Genomic DNA, 23,025 nt, shown 5'->3' on the forward strand with positions numbered 1-23,025 from the left:
TGTGACACCATGCGGATTTCAGAAAGTTATCTCTTAACGTTTTAAAGTTTTCATTTTGTTCTAAAAGCTCTGCACCCTATGGTGCCGCTACGGCCACCGAGAAATGGATGTCTCGCAGGCCGCTTTCCCAAACGGTGAAGGGCGGCCGGGCGGCGATGGGACCGGGGAGCATGCCTGGACAGATTCACCACCAGTTCGGGCGTGGGCTCACTCAGCCCCGCTCTGCCCGACTCGGTCCTTATGGACAGCCGCGTACGACTACGAGGCAAGTGGCGAGGACGAGCTCAGCCTCCGACGAGGGGACGTGGTGGAGGTCCTGTCCAAGGACGCTGCAATCTCCGGGGACGAGGGATGGTGGACGGGTAAAATCAACCACCGGGTCGGGATTTTCCCCTCCAACTATGTCACCTACCAGCCCGCTATTTACCGTCTACCAGCTACGAGTGGGTCAGTGGGGACACGAGAGCGAGTCCCGAGCTCGCCCGTTCAGATTCCCTTCACTGAACTGGTACTAGAGGAGATCATAGGCGTGGGTGGATTTGGCAAAGTTTACCGAGGCACATGGAAAGATCAAGAGGTTGCAGTGAAGGCGGCTCGGCAAGACCCAGACGAGGACATAACAGCCACCGCCGGCAGTGTTAAACAAGAAGCTAAACTTTTCTCCATGCTGCAGCACCCCAACATTATTAAACTGGAGGGAGTGTGTTTGGATGAGCCCAACCTGTGTCTGGTTATGGAGTATGCCCGAGGCGGGACACTCAACCGGGTATTGACCGGAAGGCGCATCCCTCCACACATCCTGGTCAACTGGGCCGTGCAGATTGCACGCGGGATGCACTATCTACACGAGGAGGCCGTGGTACCCATCATCCATCGTGACCTGAAGTCTAGCAACAGTAAGCAAAGATTGAAGTGTGTGTGTGTGTGAGTGTGTGTGCTTATTACATGAAGATGAACATCCTAACTTTAGGAGAAAGTCCTCACAGGGTCTATGGGAGAACCATCCACCTGTTGCACATGCAGCACATCCTCCTTTAGTTATTTATAGCCACTATTTGGTTCAGTTCTGTTTAAGTAACTGTAAGTGTTGACTAACTCCATAGCCTCTTCTGGAGCAATTACTTTAAGCATTATCCAACCCAGACAATCTCACAGTTCAATCTGGCAACTGCACTCAACTTGTGGCACAGATAGTGGTTGTTTAATATTGTATTAAAGACAGGGGGCATGGGAAATGCTCACCTCTTTCTTATAGGTTATCAGGAAAACACAGCTTTGTCATTACAGCCTGAACTGAGGTTGCTGAAAACTAATAATTATGTATTTCACAACATCACAGGTACAACACTGCCCTTTACTCAGGATAGATTTAAAGAGGTGTACAAGGTCTGTGGTTGTATGAAGTGGTGGGGGATACCATCAAGAGGATGTGAAATAAAGTCAGGGTTTGTTCAGCTGGGTTACCCCCCCACCCCCCTGCACTCACCCTATCATCCTTTAACACACACACACACACACACACACACACACACACACACACACACACACACACACACACACACACACACACACCTCCCCCGCCCCCTCTCCACCCCAAGCTGAAATGTTGTTCAAATAAAGTCAGTGATTTGCCAAACACATAAGCAGACACACTTGGTCTACACTGTCAGGCCCGCCTGATCAACCAGAGCTAATGCCAGAGGTCATAGTGTAAAAACAAGTCAGACAGAGAACCTATCTACATATAATAATTGACAAAAATATGCACTTAGGGGTTTTCTGTAATGTAGGACTCCAAGGAATGTCTGCACAGTTTAATAGTTCCTGCAATTGTTTGTGTTTGCAGCAATAAATGAGATAAAATAGACTTTTGGGTATTTGCAAATTACCCTTTTGTGTTTCTTGATAGTTTAACGGGGTCATGTGGTTGAACTTGGTTCAGTACAGAAGGCCAACAACTGTGTTAGGTCCTACATGGACATCGGTCTAACCTTAATTTCCCAGGACTGAATAATGAATGGCCAGGACTCATTGAGAAAAGAGTCTGAGTCATATACCTACTGACACAGGCTACCTACTTCAACTCAGGTGTGTTTATGTCTGTAATATGACTCCAAATACTATTTCTCCCTTTGTGACCAGAGTTTCTTATCAACCTGGGGCCATGTGGAGAGCAGCTCTGGCACATTGATGTCTGTTTATCTCCAGCTGTGAGAGTTATGGTGTGAATGTAGAGACAAAACATGTGAAATGTACACAGACCAGATCCTCCATGATCACCTGATTAAGACAAAGATTGTCTCCCAGTGTTTCACAGATTTGGAGGGTCCTCTGTGGACTAGCATTGAAAAATCTATGCATGCAAGTCAAACACATATATGCCCAGTGATCATAAAATTTTTATGCTGCAAACATGACCTTTATACATGGTTATAGTTTCAGATAATAAACACCAGGGATACTGCAAACATGACAAGAAGTCCACACCTTGTCAATCCTCACGAGTAATTTCATAGCCCACTTATATTCACAGGAAAATTGGTCAAATATATTGTGGTAAATCTTAAAAACTGAATACAGACCAAATACCAATAATTTAGAATGTATTTGTTATACAGTGCAGTATATCCATTGAGTAAAATTGTTTGCACTTGATGAGTAGTTTGTCCAAGATAAGAACAAACCTGATTCACTCTAAAATAACATTATCACCTAGTTTGGAATGTGGACAGTAATTGTGTCTGGAGAAGTAGATTTTTAAAACAATTTGGAACAAAACTTTGAAATAATGCATTTAATGTGCGTATAATGCCCTATGATCACACCATGTGGTGAACAGTGTAGAAGAGCCCAACTCTAAAAGTAGTCTTGTTTAAGATGAAGATTTGTGTTAATTAAAGGGCAGATGGAGAGAAAGGATTTAACTGCTGTTTGGATTGTTCGAGATAATCGGATGTTTGGTGAACATACACAAACAAACTCCCCCGAACAGACACAGTTCTGCTAACACAAATCGATGTGTTTGTCCTGCCACTTCACTGTGACCAAGAGACAGTATAAGCTTTAAATAAGGAGGGAACTTTTAAAACAAAACACAGGAGAGACCATTCACAGTGTGCTTATTGCCTTTCTGGGCTGTAATGAAACCAGGGGGCTCTTTTAGGCCAGTGGAATAAATTTCAGTTTTTCTGAATGTATTCCTCATTTCCACTGCACTGCAGCCCACTGCAAAGCTGTTAAGCACAAAACAAGACCAAGAAAGACACTGAATTCTTCCGGTTTGCAACTGTGCTGTTGCTACTTGCATGTAGTTGATTGTTCCAGGGTCAGAAGTCTGAACATCTGTAGTCAACATACAGTCTTATCTAAATAAAGAGAGAATGAAAGAAGCAGAATGTGTTTACTTTGAACCCGGGCAGTGGGTTCACAAACAACTCTCTCCTGCCCACAAACACACAAATGGCACCCTGTGGTGTGTTGGGTTGTTTTCCCAGGAAAAAACCCAGAATGAGCAGCTTAGACAAGTTGTTGCATCTGCAACGGTTGCATCTGTTGCAAGTGTGGGACTGTTGTCTGTGTCTTGGCGTTGTGTGTGCATTGGTCAGTCCAAAAGGATAAAAGGAGTGAGAATTATCTTCACAGGGGGTAAAAATAAAATTGATAAATTGCATTAAGTGATTGTTAATCAGCAATCTGTCCCTTTTTTAATATTTAATAAGGGCTATGTCTGTTGGTGTGGCTGTATCTTGTCTCTATTACTAGTATGTATTGTCAGGTTGTTTGACTCCAGTTTTTATTCTAAGGATAAACCAGCACATAGACAGGTACATATATATAGAGGCAGAAAAACACCTAAACTTCTTCACCTTCACTCAACTACTCAGCCTGTCATTTATCAACTTGCAGTGTACACATGCTCCACACAGACAAACATACAGCTATTTGATCAATGATTAGCCTGTAAAGTAATATGTTGGAAGTCAGCAAGATTTGTTCTCTCTCTTTTGTGTTTTTCAACCTAATCTGTAAAATCCCAGCCTGCAGGGAGGAATGTTGCTAATGAGGGATAAAAGCTTAACATACGTTTGCACAATGGACTGGTCAAGCAGCGGTTGCTAGGCTACTGTGGCCAGAAGAATGGCTAGGACTCGGAGGGTCTCAAAGCCCTCGTTTTGTTTTGTTCCGTTCATATTTAATCTCCCAGAGAGCAGCGGTACTCTTTTATTGCCACAAACTGAGGGGGTTTTTCTTCTTACTTCGTTATTTTTCTCCTTACTTGCCTTCCCTCCCTTGTTCGTCTTTGCTCCCTCTTGCTCCTTATTATTTTTTATGTCTACTTTTTGGCCAACACAATTTTCAAACTTTAAAGGATAATACTTGAGATTGACACACTCCCTGAGCAGATCAAAATCAACAAAGAATTTATCCTGCAACAAGTATTGTCTGTGTAGCTGCAGCCTGATATAGTGTACATATGTCTGTGTCATAGAGCTCGATTGTCATCCAAAAACTACTGTTCTCAATACAGTTGTATTGTTGTATAGACATATTCATTGATTAAAATAAATATTTGCAATACATGTCAGGCAGCCATCACTGTGCATGCTTGAAGTTTTGCCTCCATGTTTACAACACATTGCCAATTGGACAAGCTGAGAGGAATAAACTTTTTTCTGTATTCATTGTAATGAATGTCACTTAAATTCAATAGAATGGCTTTTTATGTGTTTTAATTGCTTAATTTAAATGACAGTTTTATGGCATGGATGCTTAAGTCATATCAGATTTTGGCTAAACAATCAATACTTGTTGGATAACTTAAATTATAAATTTATAATTAATTTTGGACCCTGGAGGGATTTGTTGATAAAGGTATTTGATCTTCCTTTTCTCCATTGCAGTTTTATTCCTTCCATCCTTCATTGACCTTTCTCTCTTTCTCATCTCACAACTTTGATTTAAACTTTCTCCCTAGAGCTATGGGTGGTAGTATTATAGAGCAGTAGATGAGAGTAAGAAATCACACTGAAACCTGGCCCTGGGCCAGCACCCATAACCCACATTTACTTTGGAGTTTCACATCTTGGTGCGAGAGATAGTATGCAAGGAATGTGTGCTTGAACGCCACTGAAACTGATGGGGTTCTGCTTGGAACGTGTGCAACAGCATTCTCCCATCAATCTTAAGCTTTTGTCAGACTTCATCATGCTGTCCCTGCGTTCCCCTCCCTCTTCCTGTCTCTTTCTCCACACACCCACCGTTTTGCAGATCTGTGAGGATGTGACAAAAGATACAGAAGCACAGAAAGGATATTCTTTTTTGTTCATACACTGATATTCGTACAGATGAAGAAAAATAATAAGTGGAGGGAACGTGTTGAATTCAGAGTTGGGAATGACAACCATCACACCCCTGAATGACCCTGTGAAGACCCAGTAGTGGCAGCAACCAGGGAAAAAATGCTAGGGCTTGTGCACCTGTTATTTAACTTCCCTATATGTGTAGCACACTGCACAAAAGTAAGTTAAAGTTCAGGTGGTTTGTGTGATGTCATAGTCTTGTCAATCTCTCACACATGTCTGATAGCTTTTAAACAACAGTACCAATTGAACTGTTGGTCAGACTACATAAGACATTTGAACACATTACTTTGGACTTTGAGAAACTGAGATGGACATTTTTAATGACATTTTATAGTAAGTTGCAGCCCAAGTCCCACTCATACTTGACTGATTAAAATGGCTCACCAAATGATAGGACAGTCCAGACTGGCTTACTCAGGTAGCAAAATAATATTGTTGTGGCAAGTGACTAATGCACTGACTATAAGTAGCTTTGGACATAAGTGTCTGCTGAATGAATATAATGTAATAAATATATCCCCATAATAATCCTGTATATGTGATTGCTGTTAAAAGTGGAGTCTTCACGTCTTTATTCTTATTAGAATTTTTCTTTCTCGCTTCAGTTGAATTAAAAGAGCCACACAGCCAGTACTTTGTTCCTATTGCAATTAAAAATAGATTTGAAAAAATAAAATGAGGGATGCAACTATCACACATTTTCTGTACTGATATCCAAATTAAGAGACTACAGACGGACACTGACTACCAGTTTGATACCAGTGTTAATTTGCATGCGTCTTCCATTACATTTTACCATCCTCCCACTGCTGCACCATCAGGTATGAAAATACTAAGGACACCTAGGTATCTATCTGTAGATTTGGGATTTGGGTTTCCCTGTGAACCACTCTACTTCTGTGGGAACATCATTGCAAAAGAACACCTCTTAAACCCTGCTTTTCATTACTAGGTCATAACGAGTTCACCACAGGAGAGAAAACTGTTGGGCTTGATGTCCCTCAGTGAAAGTGCCCCGCAAGAGGATTCTGTTTTTTTCCTCCTCCTCGTTTTTCTGCTGCCCTGCTCTACTTCTGGAATAAGAGGAATGTAAGAGGAAAAGTTACCAAAGCTTGACTAGGTGTTGCAGGGCAACTTTTTCTCTGGCTTCCCACAATTACCCCTGGTGACACACAGACAGTTACTGCCTGTCTTTTCTCTGTCGAGAGAATGGGCAGAGGGGAGAGAGGAGGAGTGGAGATGCTTTCACTGTGTTTTTTATGACCTCTCCCTGACTGCACCTATTGTTGCAGGGCAGGGTGAAAAGGAAAAGGGCCCACAGCTGAGAAGAGCTGCCTTCCAAATCAACCAATCCCCTCCTAGCTCCCCAGCACATTGATAGATACTAATGCGGCAAAAGGTACTAGCCATACACCTTTAACACTTGTTATGTTTTAATTAGCCTAGTTACGGGTTAATTCAAGCTTTAGTAGACACAAACCGGGAGAGGAAGAGGACAGACAAGGAGCAAGTGGTCCAGAGAGACGTGACCATGATAGATGGATTTAGCCAGCCATTAGCCCTGATCCTTTTCCCATCAACCAGAATGCCTGGGGGCACTCTCGTTTCAGCCGGGAGAGACAGACTAGTCGGGGAATGTTTAGCAGCCTTGTTTCTGCTTACTACAGGAAGCCCTCTTGCTCTCATGCTTAGTCTGTTGGCACAATTACGAAAATACTGCCACGTCAAGTTAGGAGGCAACGCTCAGAATTTTTACAGTAACTATGTTGCATCAACACTTTGTTATGCCACCAAAAAAATAAAAGAAACCTCACGATTGTACTGAAATTGAACTGCTTTAATTTAAAAAAAATCTGTAGTAATACATTAATATACCATTTAAAATTTTGATTTAAAAAGTTGTATCAAATTGTTAGAATCATAAGAGCACTGTTTCACACAGCACTGTTGCTAGAAAGATATTTAAAAAAAAAAAAAAATGAGTTGGCTTTGTGGTTGTTTGCAGATTCACTGCTCAGTTCTGCTTCAAGACTTGCTTTTCTTCCCTGTATCATGTGCATGAAATACTGTAGGTGTGGTTATGTAGCCAAATTGCTCATGATAAAGTGAAAGTACTTAATACATGGATGATTACTTGTGTCAGTAAAAATCCAGTTTAGGACTATTCAATGTCTGCAGAATATTTCTGAAAACACAAGTTGACACACAAGACTATACTGCATCTGTGCTGAAACTTTCCAACATTTGCTTTTTATTTTAATTCCTCACTTTTTTGTGGAATTTCAGTGGTTGCAGTGTAAAACTTGAGATAATTTTAGTTTATTGAAGAGAGAGGAGTGTGTGCCCAGTGTTGCCCAAAAAGTGTATTTTTTCTTTTTACCTTGAGGGGGAGAAAGCAATGGGAAGAAGCGTGGGACCTGCTTTGAAGACAGCAGCTCTGCTTCTGATCTTCCCACTGTTCCACCATGAAAGATGGGTCTGCCTGGAGATCCACTGTTGGAAAGGGGAATTAAATGGGGGTTGGACTGAGGGTGGGGTCTGCCTTGGAGGCATATCCATCTCCAATTGCATTGCACTGTTGTCCGCTTCAAAACATTTTCTTTTCAAAAGACTAAGAGGGTATAGACTGAGAAAAAGAAGCAGCATGGAAAACAAGTTAGGGTCTTTTCTAGTTTTTCAGGACAGTCATTGCATAGTATTACAGAACATTTGTGATGTGGATGACTAGTTCACAGTGGAAAAACAGATTGTAAATTAGCGTTAAAGTAAACCATCCATTTAGATAGTTTTTATCACACCAAACAGGTTTCACACATCACTTGTAAGTTGTACAGCTGGGAAATCTAATAATCTAACAGTAATCATATGATAACTGTAGGCTACACACAGCTGCGTTTATTAATGTAATCTGTAGTTTACTGTAAACTGGGTACTCATAGCTGACAAAAGCATTGGCCCACTTCTGGATATTTGATAACATTGTCTTACTATATTTACATTTAGTACTCGCCAATAATTTAGTTGAAAAAACAAGAATAGACAAGTAAGGTTTCTTGCCCAGAGAATGACCCAAGTATAACAGCAGATTCATGGATGTTTTCATGCATTTACTAAAACCTTGGGCTGTTTTTACTGGCCTGTAACAGTGTGTCAGTGTGCAGTTCTTAAAATTGACTGACTTGGCCTATTTATGCCGGATTAAAATCATGAGATGCGTAAGTAATAATTATGTTACCATTGCTCCACCTTCCCATGTTAAACATATTCCTCCAAACAGGGCTTTAGCTTGTCTGTAGGAGCAAAACAATACTTACGATTGACTAGCCCCAGCCTGATTTTTGTGCATTAGCTCAGCTGTGAAGGCTTTACTTGTGCTAACTTTACACTTTGCCTGAACACAGGCACTGGATTTATCTTTCCAGTACAGGGTGGGGTTTAGCCTGGGGCTTGACTTTTAGGATGACCCTAAATAGATGTCAGCGAGAGCCAGAGCATCTCTCTCTGCTTTTTGAATGTAATTTTGAAACTACTCTATGTAGTGTCACAAAAATATACAGCTATTTTGTTTCTTTTTCATTTCAGATAGTGCACTTTACTATTTAAATATGAATTTTGGCATATATAGAAAGAGGTGCAGTGTTTCTGCATAATTCCCTGGTTACAGAAGCAAAATGTAAAAATTGACTGAAAGCAGTGAGATGTTTGAAAGAATAATTTAATTTAAACCAGAATGCCACTCAGTAGAGGGCATAACACCGCCAAGACCAAACATTTTCTTCCACCAGATCTGGATTATTATCTGGATCAGCACTACACTTGTAAAAATAAGAAGTCTTAACACCATGTGTCTGATTTTTAAATTTTTTAAATTTTAATTTTAATTTTTTTTTACATCAAGATCCGTATATTGTTTCCTGAGAGATTGCATCCACACCTTCTTCCCTGGCCCAGAGCCTATCTCTCCACAAAGTTTGGAAAAAATTGGTTCAGTACTATTTGTGTTATCCTGCTGACGAACAAGTAGACACATGATAACAATCTTCCTTCTAACATGCAGCTTTTTCCTGTCGCTCAGGTTAATATTACATGCTGGAGGTGAGCTATTAGTCAGTGAGGAAGAGACCATGATGAGTCCCTACTTAGCTTCTTCCTTCCTTCCTTCCTTCTCCAAGTTAGTCTCCCCTTTACAAACTTTGTTATAACATGAACTACTTACTAAGATATGTCCATTTTTCTACATTTACAAAATTAAGACTAACAAACACATGCCTATAGGAAATTTACACGTTTAATGCACCTTTGTTTCAGTGTCTGTTTGATCACTGCTCAAGTGAAGCTATTAAGATTTAATACTGAGGTTTAGATGATGTATTTTGAACATTAATACATTCATGTTTGGAAATATAATGTGATTCTGCTGTTTAGCAGCTAAAGTGAATAACTGAAGTCAGCAGTGTCTCAGCAGCATGTTTAGGTGTTGAATGTGTTAAAGTAGAGCTGCAACATTAGTTAATTAAACAATTTGTCGATCGAGAGAAAGTTAACCTGCTAGCATTTTGATAACCAAATCATTGTTTGTCAATTTTAAGAAAGAATGACAAAGATTTGCTGCTTCAACCCTCTTAAATGTGATGATTTTATATTGGAGTCTTTGGTCAAATACTACACATAATCATTAGTTGCTAAATTTAACTTCACTAAAGGGGGGGTTAGATGAGATTGTGAGGCTCACTTAAGCATTATAATAATAATAATAATGATAACATAATAAGCTCTGTTTCTGTAGCACAATTCAGCTCTAAAACACAAAACAAAATGACTTTGAAGTCTAAGGCTTTAGTCCAAGGTCTTAGGCTTTAGGAAACTGTGACAGACAACTTTCAGACCAATCGAACAATAATCAGCTGGTTAATCGATAATGACAGAAGTTTGTTAGTTGCAGCAACAATTGCTTCAATTGTCTTTTTTATTTTGTGAGGCTTTATTTAGCTTGATATGCATTTATTTCACTGTTCATTCTTTGATTAATACATCTGTCTGAAGCTTTATGGCCTGCACTGTACGCTAGGATCATGCAATGGATGATGTAACATTTTATCAGTCACATGACATTGAATCAGAAGTTAACCAACACTGGTTACGTTGTGTGTTTGTGTTATTAGCTTGGCTGCTACTAGACCCCAGAAGCAAAACAAAATGGCTGGCTGGTGTTTAAAGGTGTTTTTGTAGCATAACGTCAGCACGGAGTCATGTAGACAGGAGCTAGGTCTTTTATCAGAAATTTCTAGAGGGCTGACACTGAAGTATCATGGAGCTACAAAGAAAGAATTTGGCATGATATTCTATAGGCCAATCAACATAGACGGGTTTATCCCAAAACCACTGTTCTTCTTGGTTGTGTAACTAAGCCATCATAAGTCATTATAAACCTACAGAGCCTGCTGGGAGGAATCTATGGAATCACTGAGAGAGGACTTGACAACAGGAAGTAGGAGTATATCATTGGTCTAGTGAAACCTGTTTGTAATGGAATTCCCATTGTTGCAGCTTGGGTAGAGGATCCCCTCTGTGCCCGAGGCTAGTAATGGCACCAATACCCCTGTTATTAATGGAGACCCATAGGACTCACACTATGGTTAAAATGGTGCTTGAAATCATTTGATGGACCTTGAAAGTGCTTATTAAACACTAAGTTAAAATCTTAACCATCACCCTGTAACTGTAACTTCAATGAGTCTGATGAGGAAATGACCCAAACAATTTGTTTTTGGTAGGAACTAGTCTGCTCATGTGTTTCCTATATTATTTAGGGTGGTTCCTGTTGTGTTAAAATACATTTATTTTTGCAGCAGAGAAGCCGAAGGATGTTTACACCACAACATATTCATTCTCAGCATGTTGTAGACTTATATTGTATATAGCATCTTGTTTTGGAAAGAATTCATTTTATTGTTATACAAGTAAAGGAGGAGCAAGAGGAGTGTTCATTGATTTCAAAATAAATCCTACTTTTAGGATCATGTGCGGTGACTTAATGGATGTGAATTATGAGAAACTAGTCAATATCCAGCACAGTATGGTGAGGCAACATACAATATCAGTTATATGCAGTAGTGCTACTTGTGTTATTTCTTGAAGATTATTAAGAATTGAGTATTTTCTCAATTAACCAATTATTTTTTTGGTCTATGAAATGACAGAAAAGGGTAAAAAAAAAAATGCCTGTCAAAAGTTCCTAAACCAAGTTGATGTCATCAAATTTTTGTCTGAACAAACAAATTTTCTTTTGCTATCACAAAAAACCAAGACAACACAAGATACTCATAATTCAGATGTTGGAACCAGCAAATGCATTTTTGCTTGAAAATGACTTTAACAATTTAAACAATTATCAAAATATATGATGATTATTTTTCTCTCTGTAGACTAATCAATTAATCAATAATTATTCTAGCTATAGATATAAGAACTCACAAATATTGAGTGCATGCATGATCATGTTCACTTGTGTAGGAAAGCTTTATTCACTATACGCAGAAGAATGATCCCAATCAGTTCAATTTATAATTGAGTATTTAGAATTGAAAAAAGAGCGCTTATAATGATATCAGATCTGTATGTAAGCAGAAAGGTGCAGCCGTACAGTTCATGGCCAGCTGTGGGAGTGAGAAAGGACTGTACGCAGATTTTCAGTGTGGAACCTCTTGAGTTTTATGCATATGGCTCTCCTCCTTTCCACTCCTCCTACATCTTTCTGTAGATGTGGTTCAGCCATGACACATGCTGTGTAATTGGTCACAATGTATTCTAAAATAGGATAAAAGATCAGTATGCTTGTTATAAGTAAGCCAATTGTATCAAGTGCATAAGTGTAATATAGGTGCATGGTTGTGCATTACTGTGTGAATGTGTGTGTATGCGTGCGTTTTTGCAGGTTTTAGTTTGGTGCTGCTGTGGAGGAGTAAGTCCAAGGTCAGTGTGTGATAATACAGCACACAAAGTGCAGCTCCTTCAGCCACTTAATACTTGCACACACACACATAACAGAGCCTTGACTGAAAGCTGTTAACAAATAGTCATTTACTTTGTGATACAGTAGGTGAAGAAACACAAATGCCTTGATGTGTTTTCAAGACTTCCACTATGTATCTTTATCATTACATCCCTTTTTCCCATGGGAATACTATCAGAGTCTACACGCCAACAATACACTCGCATGTTTTTTTGTTTTTTTTTATTCTAGCTGTTTGCTTTAACTGTTACACCTTAGTGCCTTTGCCAGAGCACCTAAAGGGCGTCTCAAGTTTTATTTTCTCCGCTGGATTTGACATTTCATAGACTCACCACAGTTGATAGGACATGTTCAAACTTACCTGCAGTGGTAGGACTCCATGTAAATAATGAAATGGCACAGTTTGTAATGTGAGGAGATCTTGGCAAAGGTAAAAGCAAATGTTGAAAATAATACCAAGAGGATGAAAGGATCAAAGGGTCTGTTTTGGCTTTTGATTCACCATTTCATGGAAAAGGCTGTTTCTTGTAAAGAGATAAGAAGAATATTTACCAGTTAGTGTATCAGGTTTACTCCTCCTGAAAAGGAAACATTTGGCAGTAGGAAAATGTTACAACTCCTCAGTCTTCATCTGATTGTGGGTGGCACATGTTCAAAAAGGTTAAATGTTCTCAATGTCTTTTTGTTGACTCCTGTGTGTATTAATGATAAGTGTTCACTCTCACTCTCTGCTGCCATGGATAAGGTTTTGGTTTTTTGTTTGTTTGTTGGGTTTTGTTTTGCTAAATGCATGTTTTTTTGTGGTTTTTATGCACCTTTTACTCAAGCTTACATTTCTTTATTTTTCATTTAAATGTGTACAGTTTACTACAGCTGAAACAGTTGATTGAGGGATGAACATAATATAAAAGTAGTTGCTGATTAGTCATATTTGCTAGTTTTCTTTTCTCTGTCATATATCATTTTAAATGGAGTATCTTTAGTTTTCAGACTGTTGGTCCAACAAAGCAACATTTTAAGGCATCACCTTGGACTTCAGGAAATTGTATTCATCATTTTTCACAGTTTTTTGGCTTTTGATTGAACAAATAGTCAGTTAATAAGGTAACAATTTGTCTGCAGCCCTACATTTTACACAGATAAGACTCTTATTTTTATCATTTCTTTAGTGGTTAGACTTTTACTCTACTTTTACTTTCTACTTCTACTTTTACTTTTACTTTTTCTTGGCTAGCTGGAATTGGAATGGTGTATCTCTAACTGCAGTTGAATCTGGTCCAAAATTCTACATCCGTATAAATAAGAAAATATGGGTATAAGAAACATTAATATGAGCACTAAGATTGCATTGTGTTGTTTTTTTACAAGGCTGTGATATTTTGGATTTTATACTAGTATGTGTTTTAATGTGTACACTCTTGTTCCTGAACAAATTCAACATCAAATCCACTTTGACCTGAAAAGCAAAAGTGAAGTTTGACAATTAAAAATCCTTTTTATCCTCCTCCAATTGATTTTAGTGTTGTTATCGCATGTGGACATTTTTGTCCTCACCCAGAACCAGTCAGAAAAATGTGTCATTTTATTTTTTCAACACATGATTGGTGTAGAGGGTCTTGACTTCACGCGTCAGGTGGTTGTGTCTTCACTGTGGCAGGGCTCTCAGGCCAGGTGTAGTGTTACGGAGAGGTTTGGAGGGTTCCGGCTGTCTTTAATGTGTTAAACAGTTTTAGGACCCGAGGACAGGTGCTTTGTGGCGCTGTCAACCTTCTGTTTCTACAGTAATAAATGACCTGCATACCGCTGTTGGCCCTGTTGAATATCGACTATCATGTCCTCACCTGCGCAGTTGTCTTTTTCTCTGTCCCCAACTCTTTGTATCTCCCTTTCTCTTTCACTCGTCTTTCTCCTTCTCCTCTACCCCCTCACATCTGTCACTCTCATCCCAATCCTGTCTTTCCCCTTGTCCCTTTCTCTCAATCACTCATCACTTGTTATGCCCTTTCCCTCATGTATCTTGTCCTTTTTGCCTTCATCCCACTTTCAGTCACCTCCATGATCCCACTCTAATGTATCCCTTCCCTGTCCTCTCTCTTTTCAGTTTTATTACTTGAAAAGATTGAGAATGACGACATCGGGAGGAAGACCTTGAAGATCACAGATTTTGGCCTGGCCAGGGAGTGGCACAAAACCACAAAAATGTCAGCAGCAGGCACCTACTCCTGGATGGCCCCTGAGGTCATCAAGTCGTCTCTCTTCTCCAAAGGCAGTGATGTCTGGAGGTGTGACAGATAACACCCACACACGCACAGACCTAAGAGTAAAACATCCACTTTTCTCATTTGTCTGACAATAGTCCTTATTCCTTTGTTAAATATTTCTTCCTCGTCCACTAGCTATGGCGTCTTGCTGTGGGAGCTGTTAACAGGGGAGGTGCCTTACCGAGGGATAGATGGCCTGGCTGTTGCTTACGGAGTGGCAGTCAATAAGTTAACTCTACCAATCCCCTCCACCTGCCCTGAACCCTTCGCCAAGCTCATGGAAGGTAAATTAACAGGGGCAGCCATGCAGTACCTGCACGATGTAGGAAAGCATGACCTGACATACAGTTATTTCAGGAATTTTTCAAATTAAGGATTAGCCCTTAAATAACCATATAATTAATAATGAAACTTAAAAAACTGGATTCACATAAGGATTTCTACTCGGTAGTTGTTTGTCATTAGATGATATGTACAGTATATAGCAGTGGGTGTAATGCAGATTTTCCATTACAAATATTGTAAGATACACATTTAGGCTCTTTGTAACTCATTACCAAAGTTTGCCTCCAGGCCTGTGTATTTGCTGTTCATACTGATTAAATGTGGATATTATAATTTTACACATCTTAATTTTACCTTAATAACACTGCTTTAATTATATCAATTACTAAATAGTTTCTTCTGGCCAAGCACTAATAGTTTTCTACAGTGGTAAACTACCATCGCTCGCATAGATGAAATAATACATTTATACGCTGGTTGAGTGTGTTTGTTAATGTATCAATCTATATACATTGCAATGTATGTTTCCAGAGTGTTGGGACCAGGACCCCCACGTGCGTCCTTCCTTCTCCTGCATCCTGGAGCAGCTGTCGGCCATCGAGGAGGCGGTGATGGCCACCATGCCCCAGGATTCCTTTCACAGCATGCAGGATGACTGGCGTGTGGAGATTCAGGAGATGTTTGATGAGCTCAGGACCAAAGAGAAGGTAGAGCAAAGTGATGAGACTCACAGACATATCCTTATAACATCCATGCGTGAATCCATATGTATAGTAAGAAGGCTAGCAGGTCTCACGCAAAATTGGAAGTTGGAAACCTGCTGTACAGTGAATGTAACACACCTCCTACCTAACTTGTCTCTCTACATGTTGACTAATCTGTTATTAAGAGCAGGTCCAACTCTGCTGGGATCACTTGGGAAAAGCTTTTACAGACTAATAGGTTTAATTGGTTACTTTCAGTGGACAAGCTAATCACGCATTTAAGAAAATGAGTCATCTGTGCCGAGGTGCTTTAGCGTACTTCCCCTTGTTAAGACCTTAATCTGCTTCCTGTATAAGTCTCCTGTTGCTGTGTTAAAAAGGGGGGTTAATTAGTGTTTGGAGAAACAGCCGGATCAGCACACAGACCTGGGTCAACGAATGGTGAACTGAATGACACGGGTACTGGAATCTGTACTGGTGGTGGTGATGGTGATGTTTTAAGAGACTGAATTTGTGCCTTTGTATGAATTATTGTATTTTTTGTATTATAGAAATATGTATTTTGCTTTTTTCTAGTTTGCCAGTTATACTTAACCATCTGAACCTGTACCTTTGTGTTATGTTATTTACAGTCATTTTAATCAATTAAAAACTCAACTGACATCATTTACATTGCTACACTATAACAAAACCTCAAAGTTTGCTCAATATGTAAAGCTTTCATAAATCAAGAGAAGAAAAAAAAGTTTTTCCCCATTGCTAATTACGTAAGATTACTTGTAAAATTAGCCAGTGCATCAGCAGATTTCCTGTTAACATCCCACAGTAATCTGTGTCTAGGTGGGTGGCTGAAGGGGCTTGACTGTAAAGCTGCTTTATGGAAGTCATCCAGTAAGGATTATTAATACTCAGCTGAGAGCAATTAAAGAGAAAATGGAGGGAATGAAGAAAAAGTAAGCCATGGGAGGAGACAAGACTGCTTGTTTAGCTATGTAACACAGCCTGAAGCAGCAGGCAGTAATCTCCTGAAACCAACTTGTTACAGCATCTAATATGTGTGTGTATGTCCGTGTGTAGACAGCAGGAGGAATACTGTTCATTAAAAGGGCAACTTTGACAACCAGCACAAATTGGAAACAGAATCATGAATGTAAAAATACATGACAGTTGAATCATAATCCAGAGAAGGTGAAAGAAATAATATTTGGATTTATTTTCATGATGGACAGTTGAAAAAAAACCCATCAAAATTGATGCAACAGAACCAGGACTATCTTTTTTTTTTCCATGTACTCTTATTCATTTTAACCTGGTGCCTACATTACCTACAATGCAACTTGGCTGGCAAGAGTTTGGTCTGAGATCTGGGTGCGTTATACTTGCAGCAGCTAATGCAGCCTAAAACTGCTTGCCTGAAACAAAGATGAGGAGGAGAGGCTTTATTCAACCTTTTTCACATATACAGGAGTAAAGACCCTAAACAGACAAAATCAATGGCGTTCCCTTTTTAAGAGAAAAAGTTTCTTAAGGGTGCCAGTGCACTTCCAATTGTCTTCCAGTCTGCCTACCAATTTAACCATATTCGTGTCTTAATATCTGGTTTCTCCAGGAGCTACGTTCCAGGGAAGAGGAGCTGACGCGGGCCGCCCTCCAGCAGAAGTCTCAGGAGGAGCTGCTGAAGCGTCGGGAGCAGCAGCTGGCAGAGCGGGAGATCAACGTGCTGGAGAGAGAGCTCAACATCCTCATTTTCCAGCTCAACAAAGACAAGCCCAATGTGAAGAAGAGGAAGGGCAAATTCAAACGTTCCCGTCTTAAACTGAAGGATGGAAACCGCATCAGCCTGCCTTCAGGTGAGCGTGCAGACTGAACGCTGTCTTGACTTGGGTTCATATTTGAAATGGTGGTCCTCCAGTGGGAGCGGTGAAAAGAGCTAAGATGTAACTGTGTCCAACCTCAAGATAGAAATTACAGGCACTTAAAGTGAGATGTTCGCTGACAAAGTGATGTTTAGGGCATTTTCAAAAGCATAGCAAATAGCATTTTCATGCTGCTCGAACTAGCTGACAGAATTACTACAGCTATAACACAGTGTATGTACTCTGAGCTGCAGTGCACGAATCGATTTAAATCCTGAGAGGGAAGAATTTGTAAGTAAATACTTTAATACTGCAGTCAAAAAAATGCAATATTAAAGCCATTGTGCATGAAACAGTGAATAGAGGTACTTTCTCACAGCACTCCTGTAACATTTCTGACAATATTAACCCCAAAACTGGACAAATTAATTTTTCCACAGGGATTTGTCGAGTAATTTCAGGAAAAATTGACACTCTCAAATCATTAAGTATGTACAATTGTGTACAGGGCTTGTGTGCTTGTGTGTGTCGTACATTTGAATTGTGTCAAAAACTTAAGGATACATGTTGGTGTATAATCCCTCTGACTGTATTGCACTTGTCTTTATGTCCATGTTGCATTTTGCAGACTTCCAGCATAAGATCACCGTGCAGGCGTCGCCCTCTATGGACAAGAGGCGGAGCCTTCACAGCACCAGCTCCTCTCCTCCCAGCAGTCCCACACTCATCCCTCGGCTACGAGCCATTCAGCGTAAGTTTGGTGTTCTTCGTCTTCTTTTTTTTTTCCATACTAAAGTTTTCCTTAGTTTGAGGTCTGGCTTTCTCCTCCATCCCCTGCATCAACACTCTTGGTCTTGGCCTGGATTATTAAATCTGTGTATTTTTAAAAATATTCTGAAGAAATCACATCAACCCACAAAGAATGTCATGGGAACAGGGAACATTGGGAACAGTGTCATTCACAGTGACAAGAGCTGTGTGAACAAAAGCCCCAGAGCCACAAGCAGTCAGCCAGTTGTTTGAACAGATTGATAATGTTGTTAGTCACGCACCAACGCCCTTGCAATAACTGGAACAAATTCCTCTTGAGCATTGGTGGTAGATCGCGACATTCAGGCAGCCGGCGCTCAGAATCACTGTTTTTGTTATGTTTAGCACTAACAGAGATGATGGAGGGAGAAATTCAAAAACTACCGTAACATTTACAGAATCAGCAGAAGCCAAAAACTGTTTTAAGGTGCTGTCTACTTACTGACGCTGGTTTTGTTGGCAAGTGGTTGGTCTTGAAGGGCAAATTTGGGACAAATATGCATGAATGCTTACAGACATATACATCTATGTCGACTGCTTGTGGCAGAAGAAACACAACTCTTAACACAAGTAGGCTTTCTTCCATTTGAAGAACTGCACTAAATGTTCTGTTTCACAGCGGGTACAAGCTAGGAGCATCTGCACCACAATACCTGTGTCATAACGCTCATGTTGGTTAGAGGTAACCTGTATGTTTCCCTCCTCAGTGACATCTCATATGCGGAGGGACAGTTTGTATGTTTACCAACAGGATGTTGATCTGACCAGCGAGTTCACAGCCTACTCTGGGCTCAGGAGCACAGGCAAGGCTATTGGCTCCCCACATGCAGCGTGGGTGTGGACTCTGTGGCTAACAGTACCGAGCCCTGAATGTGGTGTTTTGCTGACTTTGACAATTGAAAGGGTTTGATGCCTAACAGCCTCCCATCAGTGGGGATTGTACGTGCTGATTGGGTTTCCTGATGTGTGGTTTATAACATGATTTTGGTGTTTGCTGCTGGTTGAAACTGTTTCACAGGTACTCTATTTAACCTAAAAATCAAATGACAAGAGACGATGAGGTTTATGCCACAGACTAGGGCCAATCTATCATTCATATTTTTTTTTTTTTTGGATCATCTCATATTATTTGGCTTGAATTATATAATTGGTACTTTTAAAAACATATTGGTAATGTTGTTAATAAATATTTTTCTAGTTATGGCAATTTTGGCCCCAGTCTGTTGGCCTGACATGTTTGGTCCTGCCTTTCCTTCACATCTTCATAACAACTTCACAATCACTAACCCACACGTATAAGAAACTTTTATAACAACTTTTTGAGTTTTGGCTTCTGCTTTTTGGCTTTTTGATTTTACATGTGCAGAAATGAATAATCATATTTTCTAGTATGAAAGGGTTAAAGGTTAAATAGTCATCTTCCTGAATCAAACTGCGTTATTATGATCATTGATTATTGATTTAAAGGCTCATATCCATCCAGTGTAGAATGGCCTTAAAATCTCTCACCTTTTCAGATAGAACATTCTTATGTGGTATGTGATATATATATATATATATATATATATATATATATATATAATAGTCTTACTAACATGTTTACAGCAGAATCCCTACCAGCTCAATGCAGTTGTTTGACTGTGTGGTAACACTTCTGGTCTGTGTGAACAGTTACTCAAGATGAGAGCAACCGTACGTGGGGCCGCAGCACCCTCTTCAGGCCAGAGGAGTTTGATGATGTGAAAAAGGGAATCAAGAAGAAAGGAAGAACCTGGGGCCCCAGTTCAGTGCAGAGCAAAGAAAGGCCTGCTGCTGCTGAGAGGTAGAGTGTACACACACACACACACACACACACACACACACACACACACACACACACACACACACACACACACACACACACACACACACACACACACACACACACACACACACACACACACACACACACACACACACACAAATAGATAGACAAAGAAAAAAAGCAGACGCTACCTGTCTGGAAACTGGCCACCATTTGGTTCCTGTTCTCAAACAACACGGCTACATCCTCATGTCTAGGTGTTATTTTTGACTCACCTCTGGAATATGGAAATATACCACAAAGAGTACATCATCATTTATGACAAGTGAAAATAATTTCAATGCTGATTCATTGCATTTAGTTAATCTCTGTTACAGTTGGTTGCCGCATCCGTCCTACCATAACAGTTCTAGAGAGCAGACGATTTCTCTTCTTTCACACGTGTGGTAAAACTAACCACAAGACAATGTTGCTGCTGAAACCAGCAAACCCACCTGACTTCACACTTTGACAACATCCGCTCAAACCTTAACCATCACAATGAGATGCATAACCTAAACCTTAACCCTAACTTTAACCTTGAACCGAAGTCTTAATCTTAAAACAGTATTTTGAAGTTGTGAGGAACTGGCGAACATGTCATCACAATGCAGAAATGTCCTCACTACACTGGTTTCAGACTGAAATTGGTCCTCACAAAGATAGCTATACAAGCCCCACCCATCCAGAGAAACAGTCTATTTCATGTTCTCCCGTCTGTGTCCTCTTTACCTGTGCATGGTCTTCAGAGTGCGTCCTCTGTCAGACGGCAGTAATCCCTGGTCCACCAGCCTGGTGAAGTCCCAGAAGTCTGTCCCTCTCGCTGCCCTGTTTGCCGAACAAGGTGAGCTGAAAATCCACTGTGATGCTATACATTTTAAAATTAGAATTTTTTGTGTTTGTTTGATATTTGAATAATTATTGTGAACTTTGCTCTGCAGTTCTTGTTGACATTTTGTTTAAAGAGTCTTATGACTGAATAGGTTTTAAAATCTTAGTTTTTTAAAAGTTTTTTGAGTGCTTGTTACTTTTAAATGAGGTTTAATGTCCTTTAATTACCTTTCAGGTGTTTCATACAAACACAATCAAGTCATTTGTTCTCAAACAGCAGGTGCTTTTATATAACCAGTGATGCATGTATAGGGAAGGAATCAGTCATATGTTTGTAATTTCCACTTCTGCGTTTTTAGCGGGGGCCGGTAAAGATGAGGCATTCACCCAGGAATGTCCTGACAGCAGCTCCAAACCAAAGCAGCTCAAGTTCCCCAACCAGGTGTACATCGATCTACCTCTGTGGAGGGACGAGCAGCAGCCTCAGAGCCCCGGTGGGCATTGTGGGCTGGGAGATACCGGGGTCGGGGCAGCGGGTCAGAGTGGCCCACCAGAGACCCCAGACGACCCCTACACCACCACATCCACCTCGTCCACTTCCACCACCCCACAGCTCACCCCCACCAACAGCCTGAAGCGGACGTCAGCTCGCCGCAAGACGGACTCTGTGCTGTATGGCTGCGGCTCGCTGCTGGCTTCAGTCGTGCTCGGCTATGACATTAGGGAGGCTCTCAAAAACTCAGCCCCTGCTGAAGATTGCGAGCCCCAGCGTGAGGAGAAAGAGAAAAAAAAGAAGGAGGGTCTGTTTCAACGTGCGACCCGGTTCCGACGCAGCACCTCACCGCCAAGTGGTCGCTCCCGCAAAGACGAGGCCTCGTCAAACCACACCTCCACCCAACCTGTCAATCTAATCTCCATGTCAGCCATTATGGAATGCAACTCCACCAAGTGCCTCTTACAGTCTGAGGCGGAGGTGTCCGAGTCTAGCCCCGGAAAAGTTGAGCTTGTGGTTGTCAATCATCACACAGAGCCCTCCAGACCCGGCCCAGCGGCATCCCCAGAAGGCCAGAGTAACAGGACTGCAGCTAAAACTCAGACACCAGTGCAAACCCAAAGCCAGCCACAAGAGCAAAGCAACCATAACACAGGGACGCGACTACGCAGGAAGAAATACACTACCAACCACAATAGTGAGTAATACATAGCAGGGGGACAGGAAGTAAGCATGTGTATACAATTTAAAAGATATTTACACGCAAAAATGTATCTGTTCTGTCTGTTTCCAGCCAATGGCCCACCTACTCTGCCTCCTCCAGCCACACAGAAGAAGCAGGAGAAAGAGAAGGACGGAGCGTCAGAGAAGACCTCTGGCGGGGAGGCCTTCTCCAGACCACGGCCAGTGTCATTCCGGGCCAAACACCACGCCTGGGCCCTTCTGCGAGGACGCAACAAGAGCTACTCACTGGGCCACTACTCCGGAGAGAAGACAGCAAAAAACCTAAACATGGTGCTGTCATCAGAGGTAGGGGTAGGCTGCTCCCTGCTGGACATGGACACAGAGGGCCAGAAACGAGACTGCACCGTGCCGCTCTGCCGCATTCAGAGCTCCCCGGCACGGCCCTCCGTTTTCGAGCTGGAGAATGAGTTCCTCTCTTAGGCGCCTTGAGAAGTGGTCTGCTGTGGTCATAGTTCATGCCATACAATCTAGAGCTTTCCTGAAAATACAGACAGAATTTGTTTGGCCTAGAACTCCTGGAGGGTTTAGAACCAGGCTGCCTTTTTAAAAAAAGTTCTATAACATAGAACCCAGCTTTGTCTTAGTTCTAGAACATAGTGATGTCAGTGTTCTAGAGCATAACCAAGTCTGAGACTTCTATAGGACATCTGTGTCACAGGAGTTCTAGAATGAGCACCCTTATCTCAGTTTGAGAGCGGCCTTACACACTGCTGTGTCTCATTATGGAACACACATACACCTAGTTCTGAAACGTGAGCAGAACGTTCCAGAGCTGGATCAGCAGCTCTTCCTCTGATCCCTCGGTGCTCCACTGCCACCTTTG

At 41.0% G+C, this 23,025-nt stretch overlaps 1 protein-coding gene across 1 annotated transcript; it reads left to right on the forward strand.

Annotated features, from left to right (window-relative positions):
* LOC111235336 (mitogen-activated protein kinase kinase kinase 21-like) lies at positions 1-23,025 on the forward strand. Its single transcript, XM_022763765.1, has 10 exons — positions 1-896; positions 14,477-14,657; positions 14,772-14,920; positions 15,453-15,628; positions 17,235-17,475; positions 18,110-18,232; positions 19,963-20,113; positions 20,884-20,978; positions 21,325-22,155; positions 22,252-23,025. Exons 1-10 carry the CDS (start codon positions 104-106, stop codon positions 22,620-22,622), a joined length of 3,111 nt encoding a protein of 1,036 aa, XP_022619486.1. The 5' UTR covers positions 1-103; the 3' UTR covers positions 22,623-23,025.

This window comes from Seriola dumerili, unplaced genomic scaffold (genome assembly GCF_002260705.1).
Source record: "Seriola dumerili isolate Sdu_G_001 unplaced genomic scaffold, Sdu_1.0 BDQW01000478.1, whole genome shotgun sequence".
NCBI lineage: Eukaryota > Metazoa > Chordata > Actinopteri > Carangiformes > Carangidae > Seriola > Seriola dumerili.

Bases quoted from the DNA above. Each gene is read 5' to 3' on its own strand.
- LOC111235336 (XM_022763765.1), top strand. From the start codon at position 104: ATGGATGTCTCGCAGGCCGCTTTCCCAAACGGTGAAGGGCGGCCGGGC. The intron at 17,476-18,109 runs GTGAGCGTGCAG...TGCATTTTGCAG, and splicing joins CCGCATCAGCCTGCCTTCAG to ACTTCCAGCATAAGATCACC. The intron at 18,233-19,962 runs GTAAGTTTGGTG...CTGTGTGAACAG, and splicing joins TCGGCTACGAGCCATTCAGC to TTACTCAAGATGAGAGCAAC.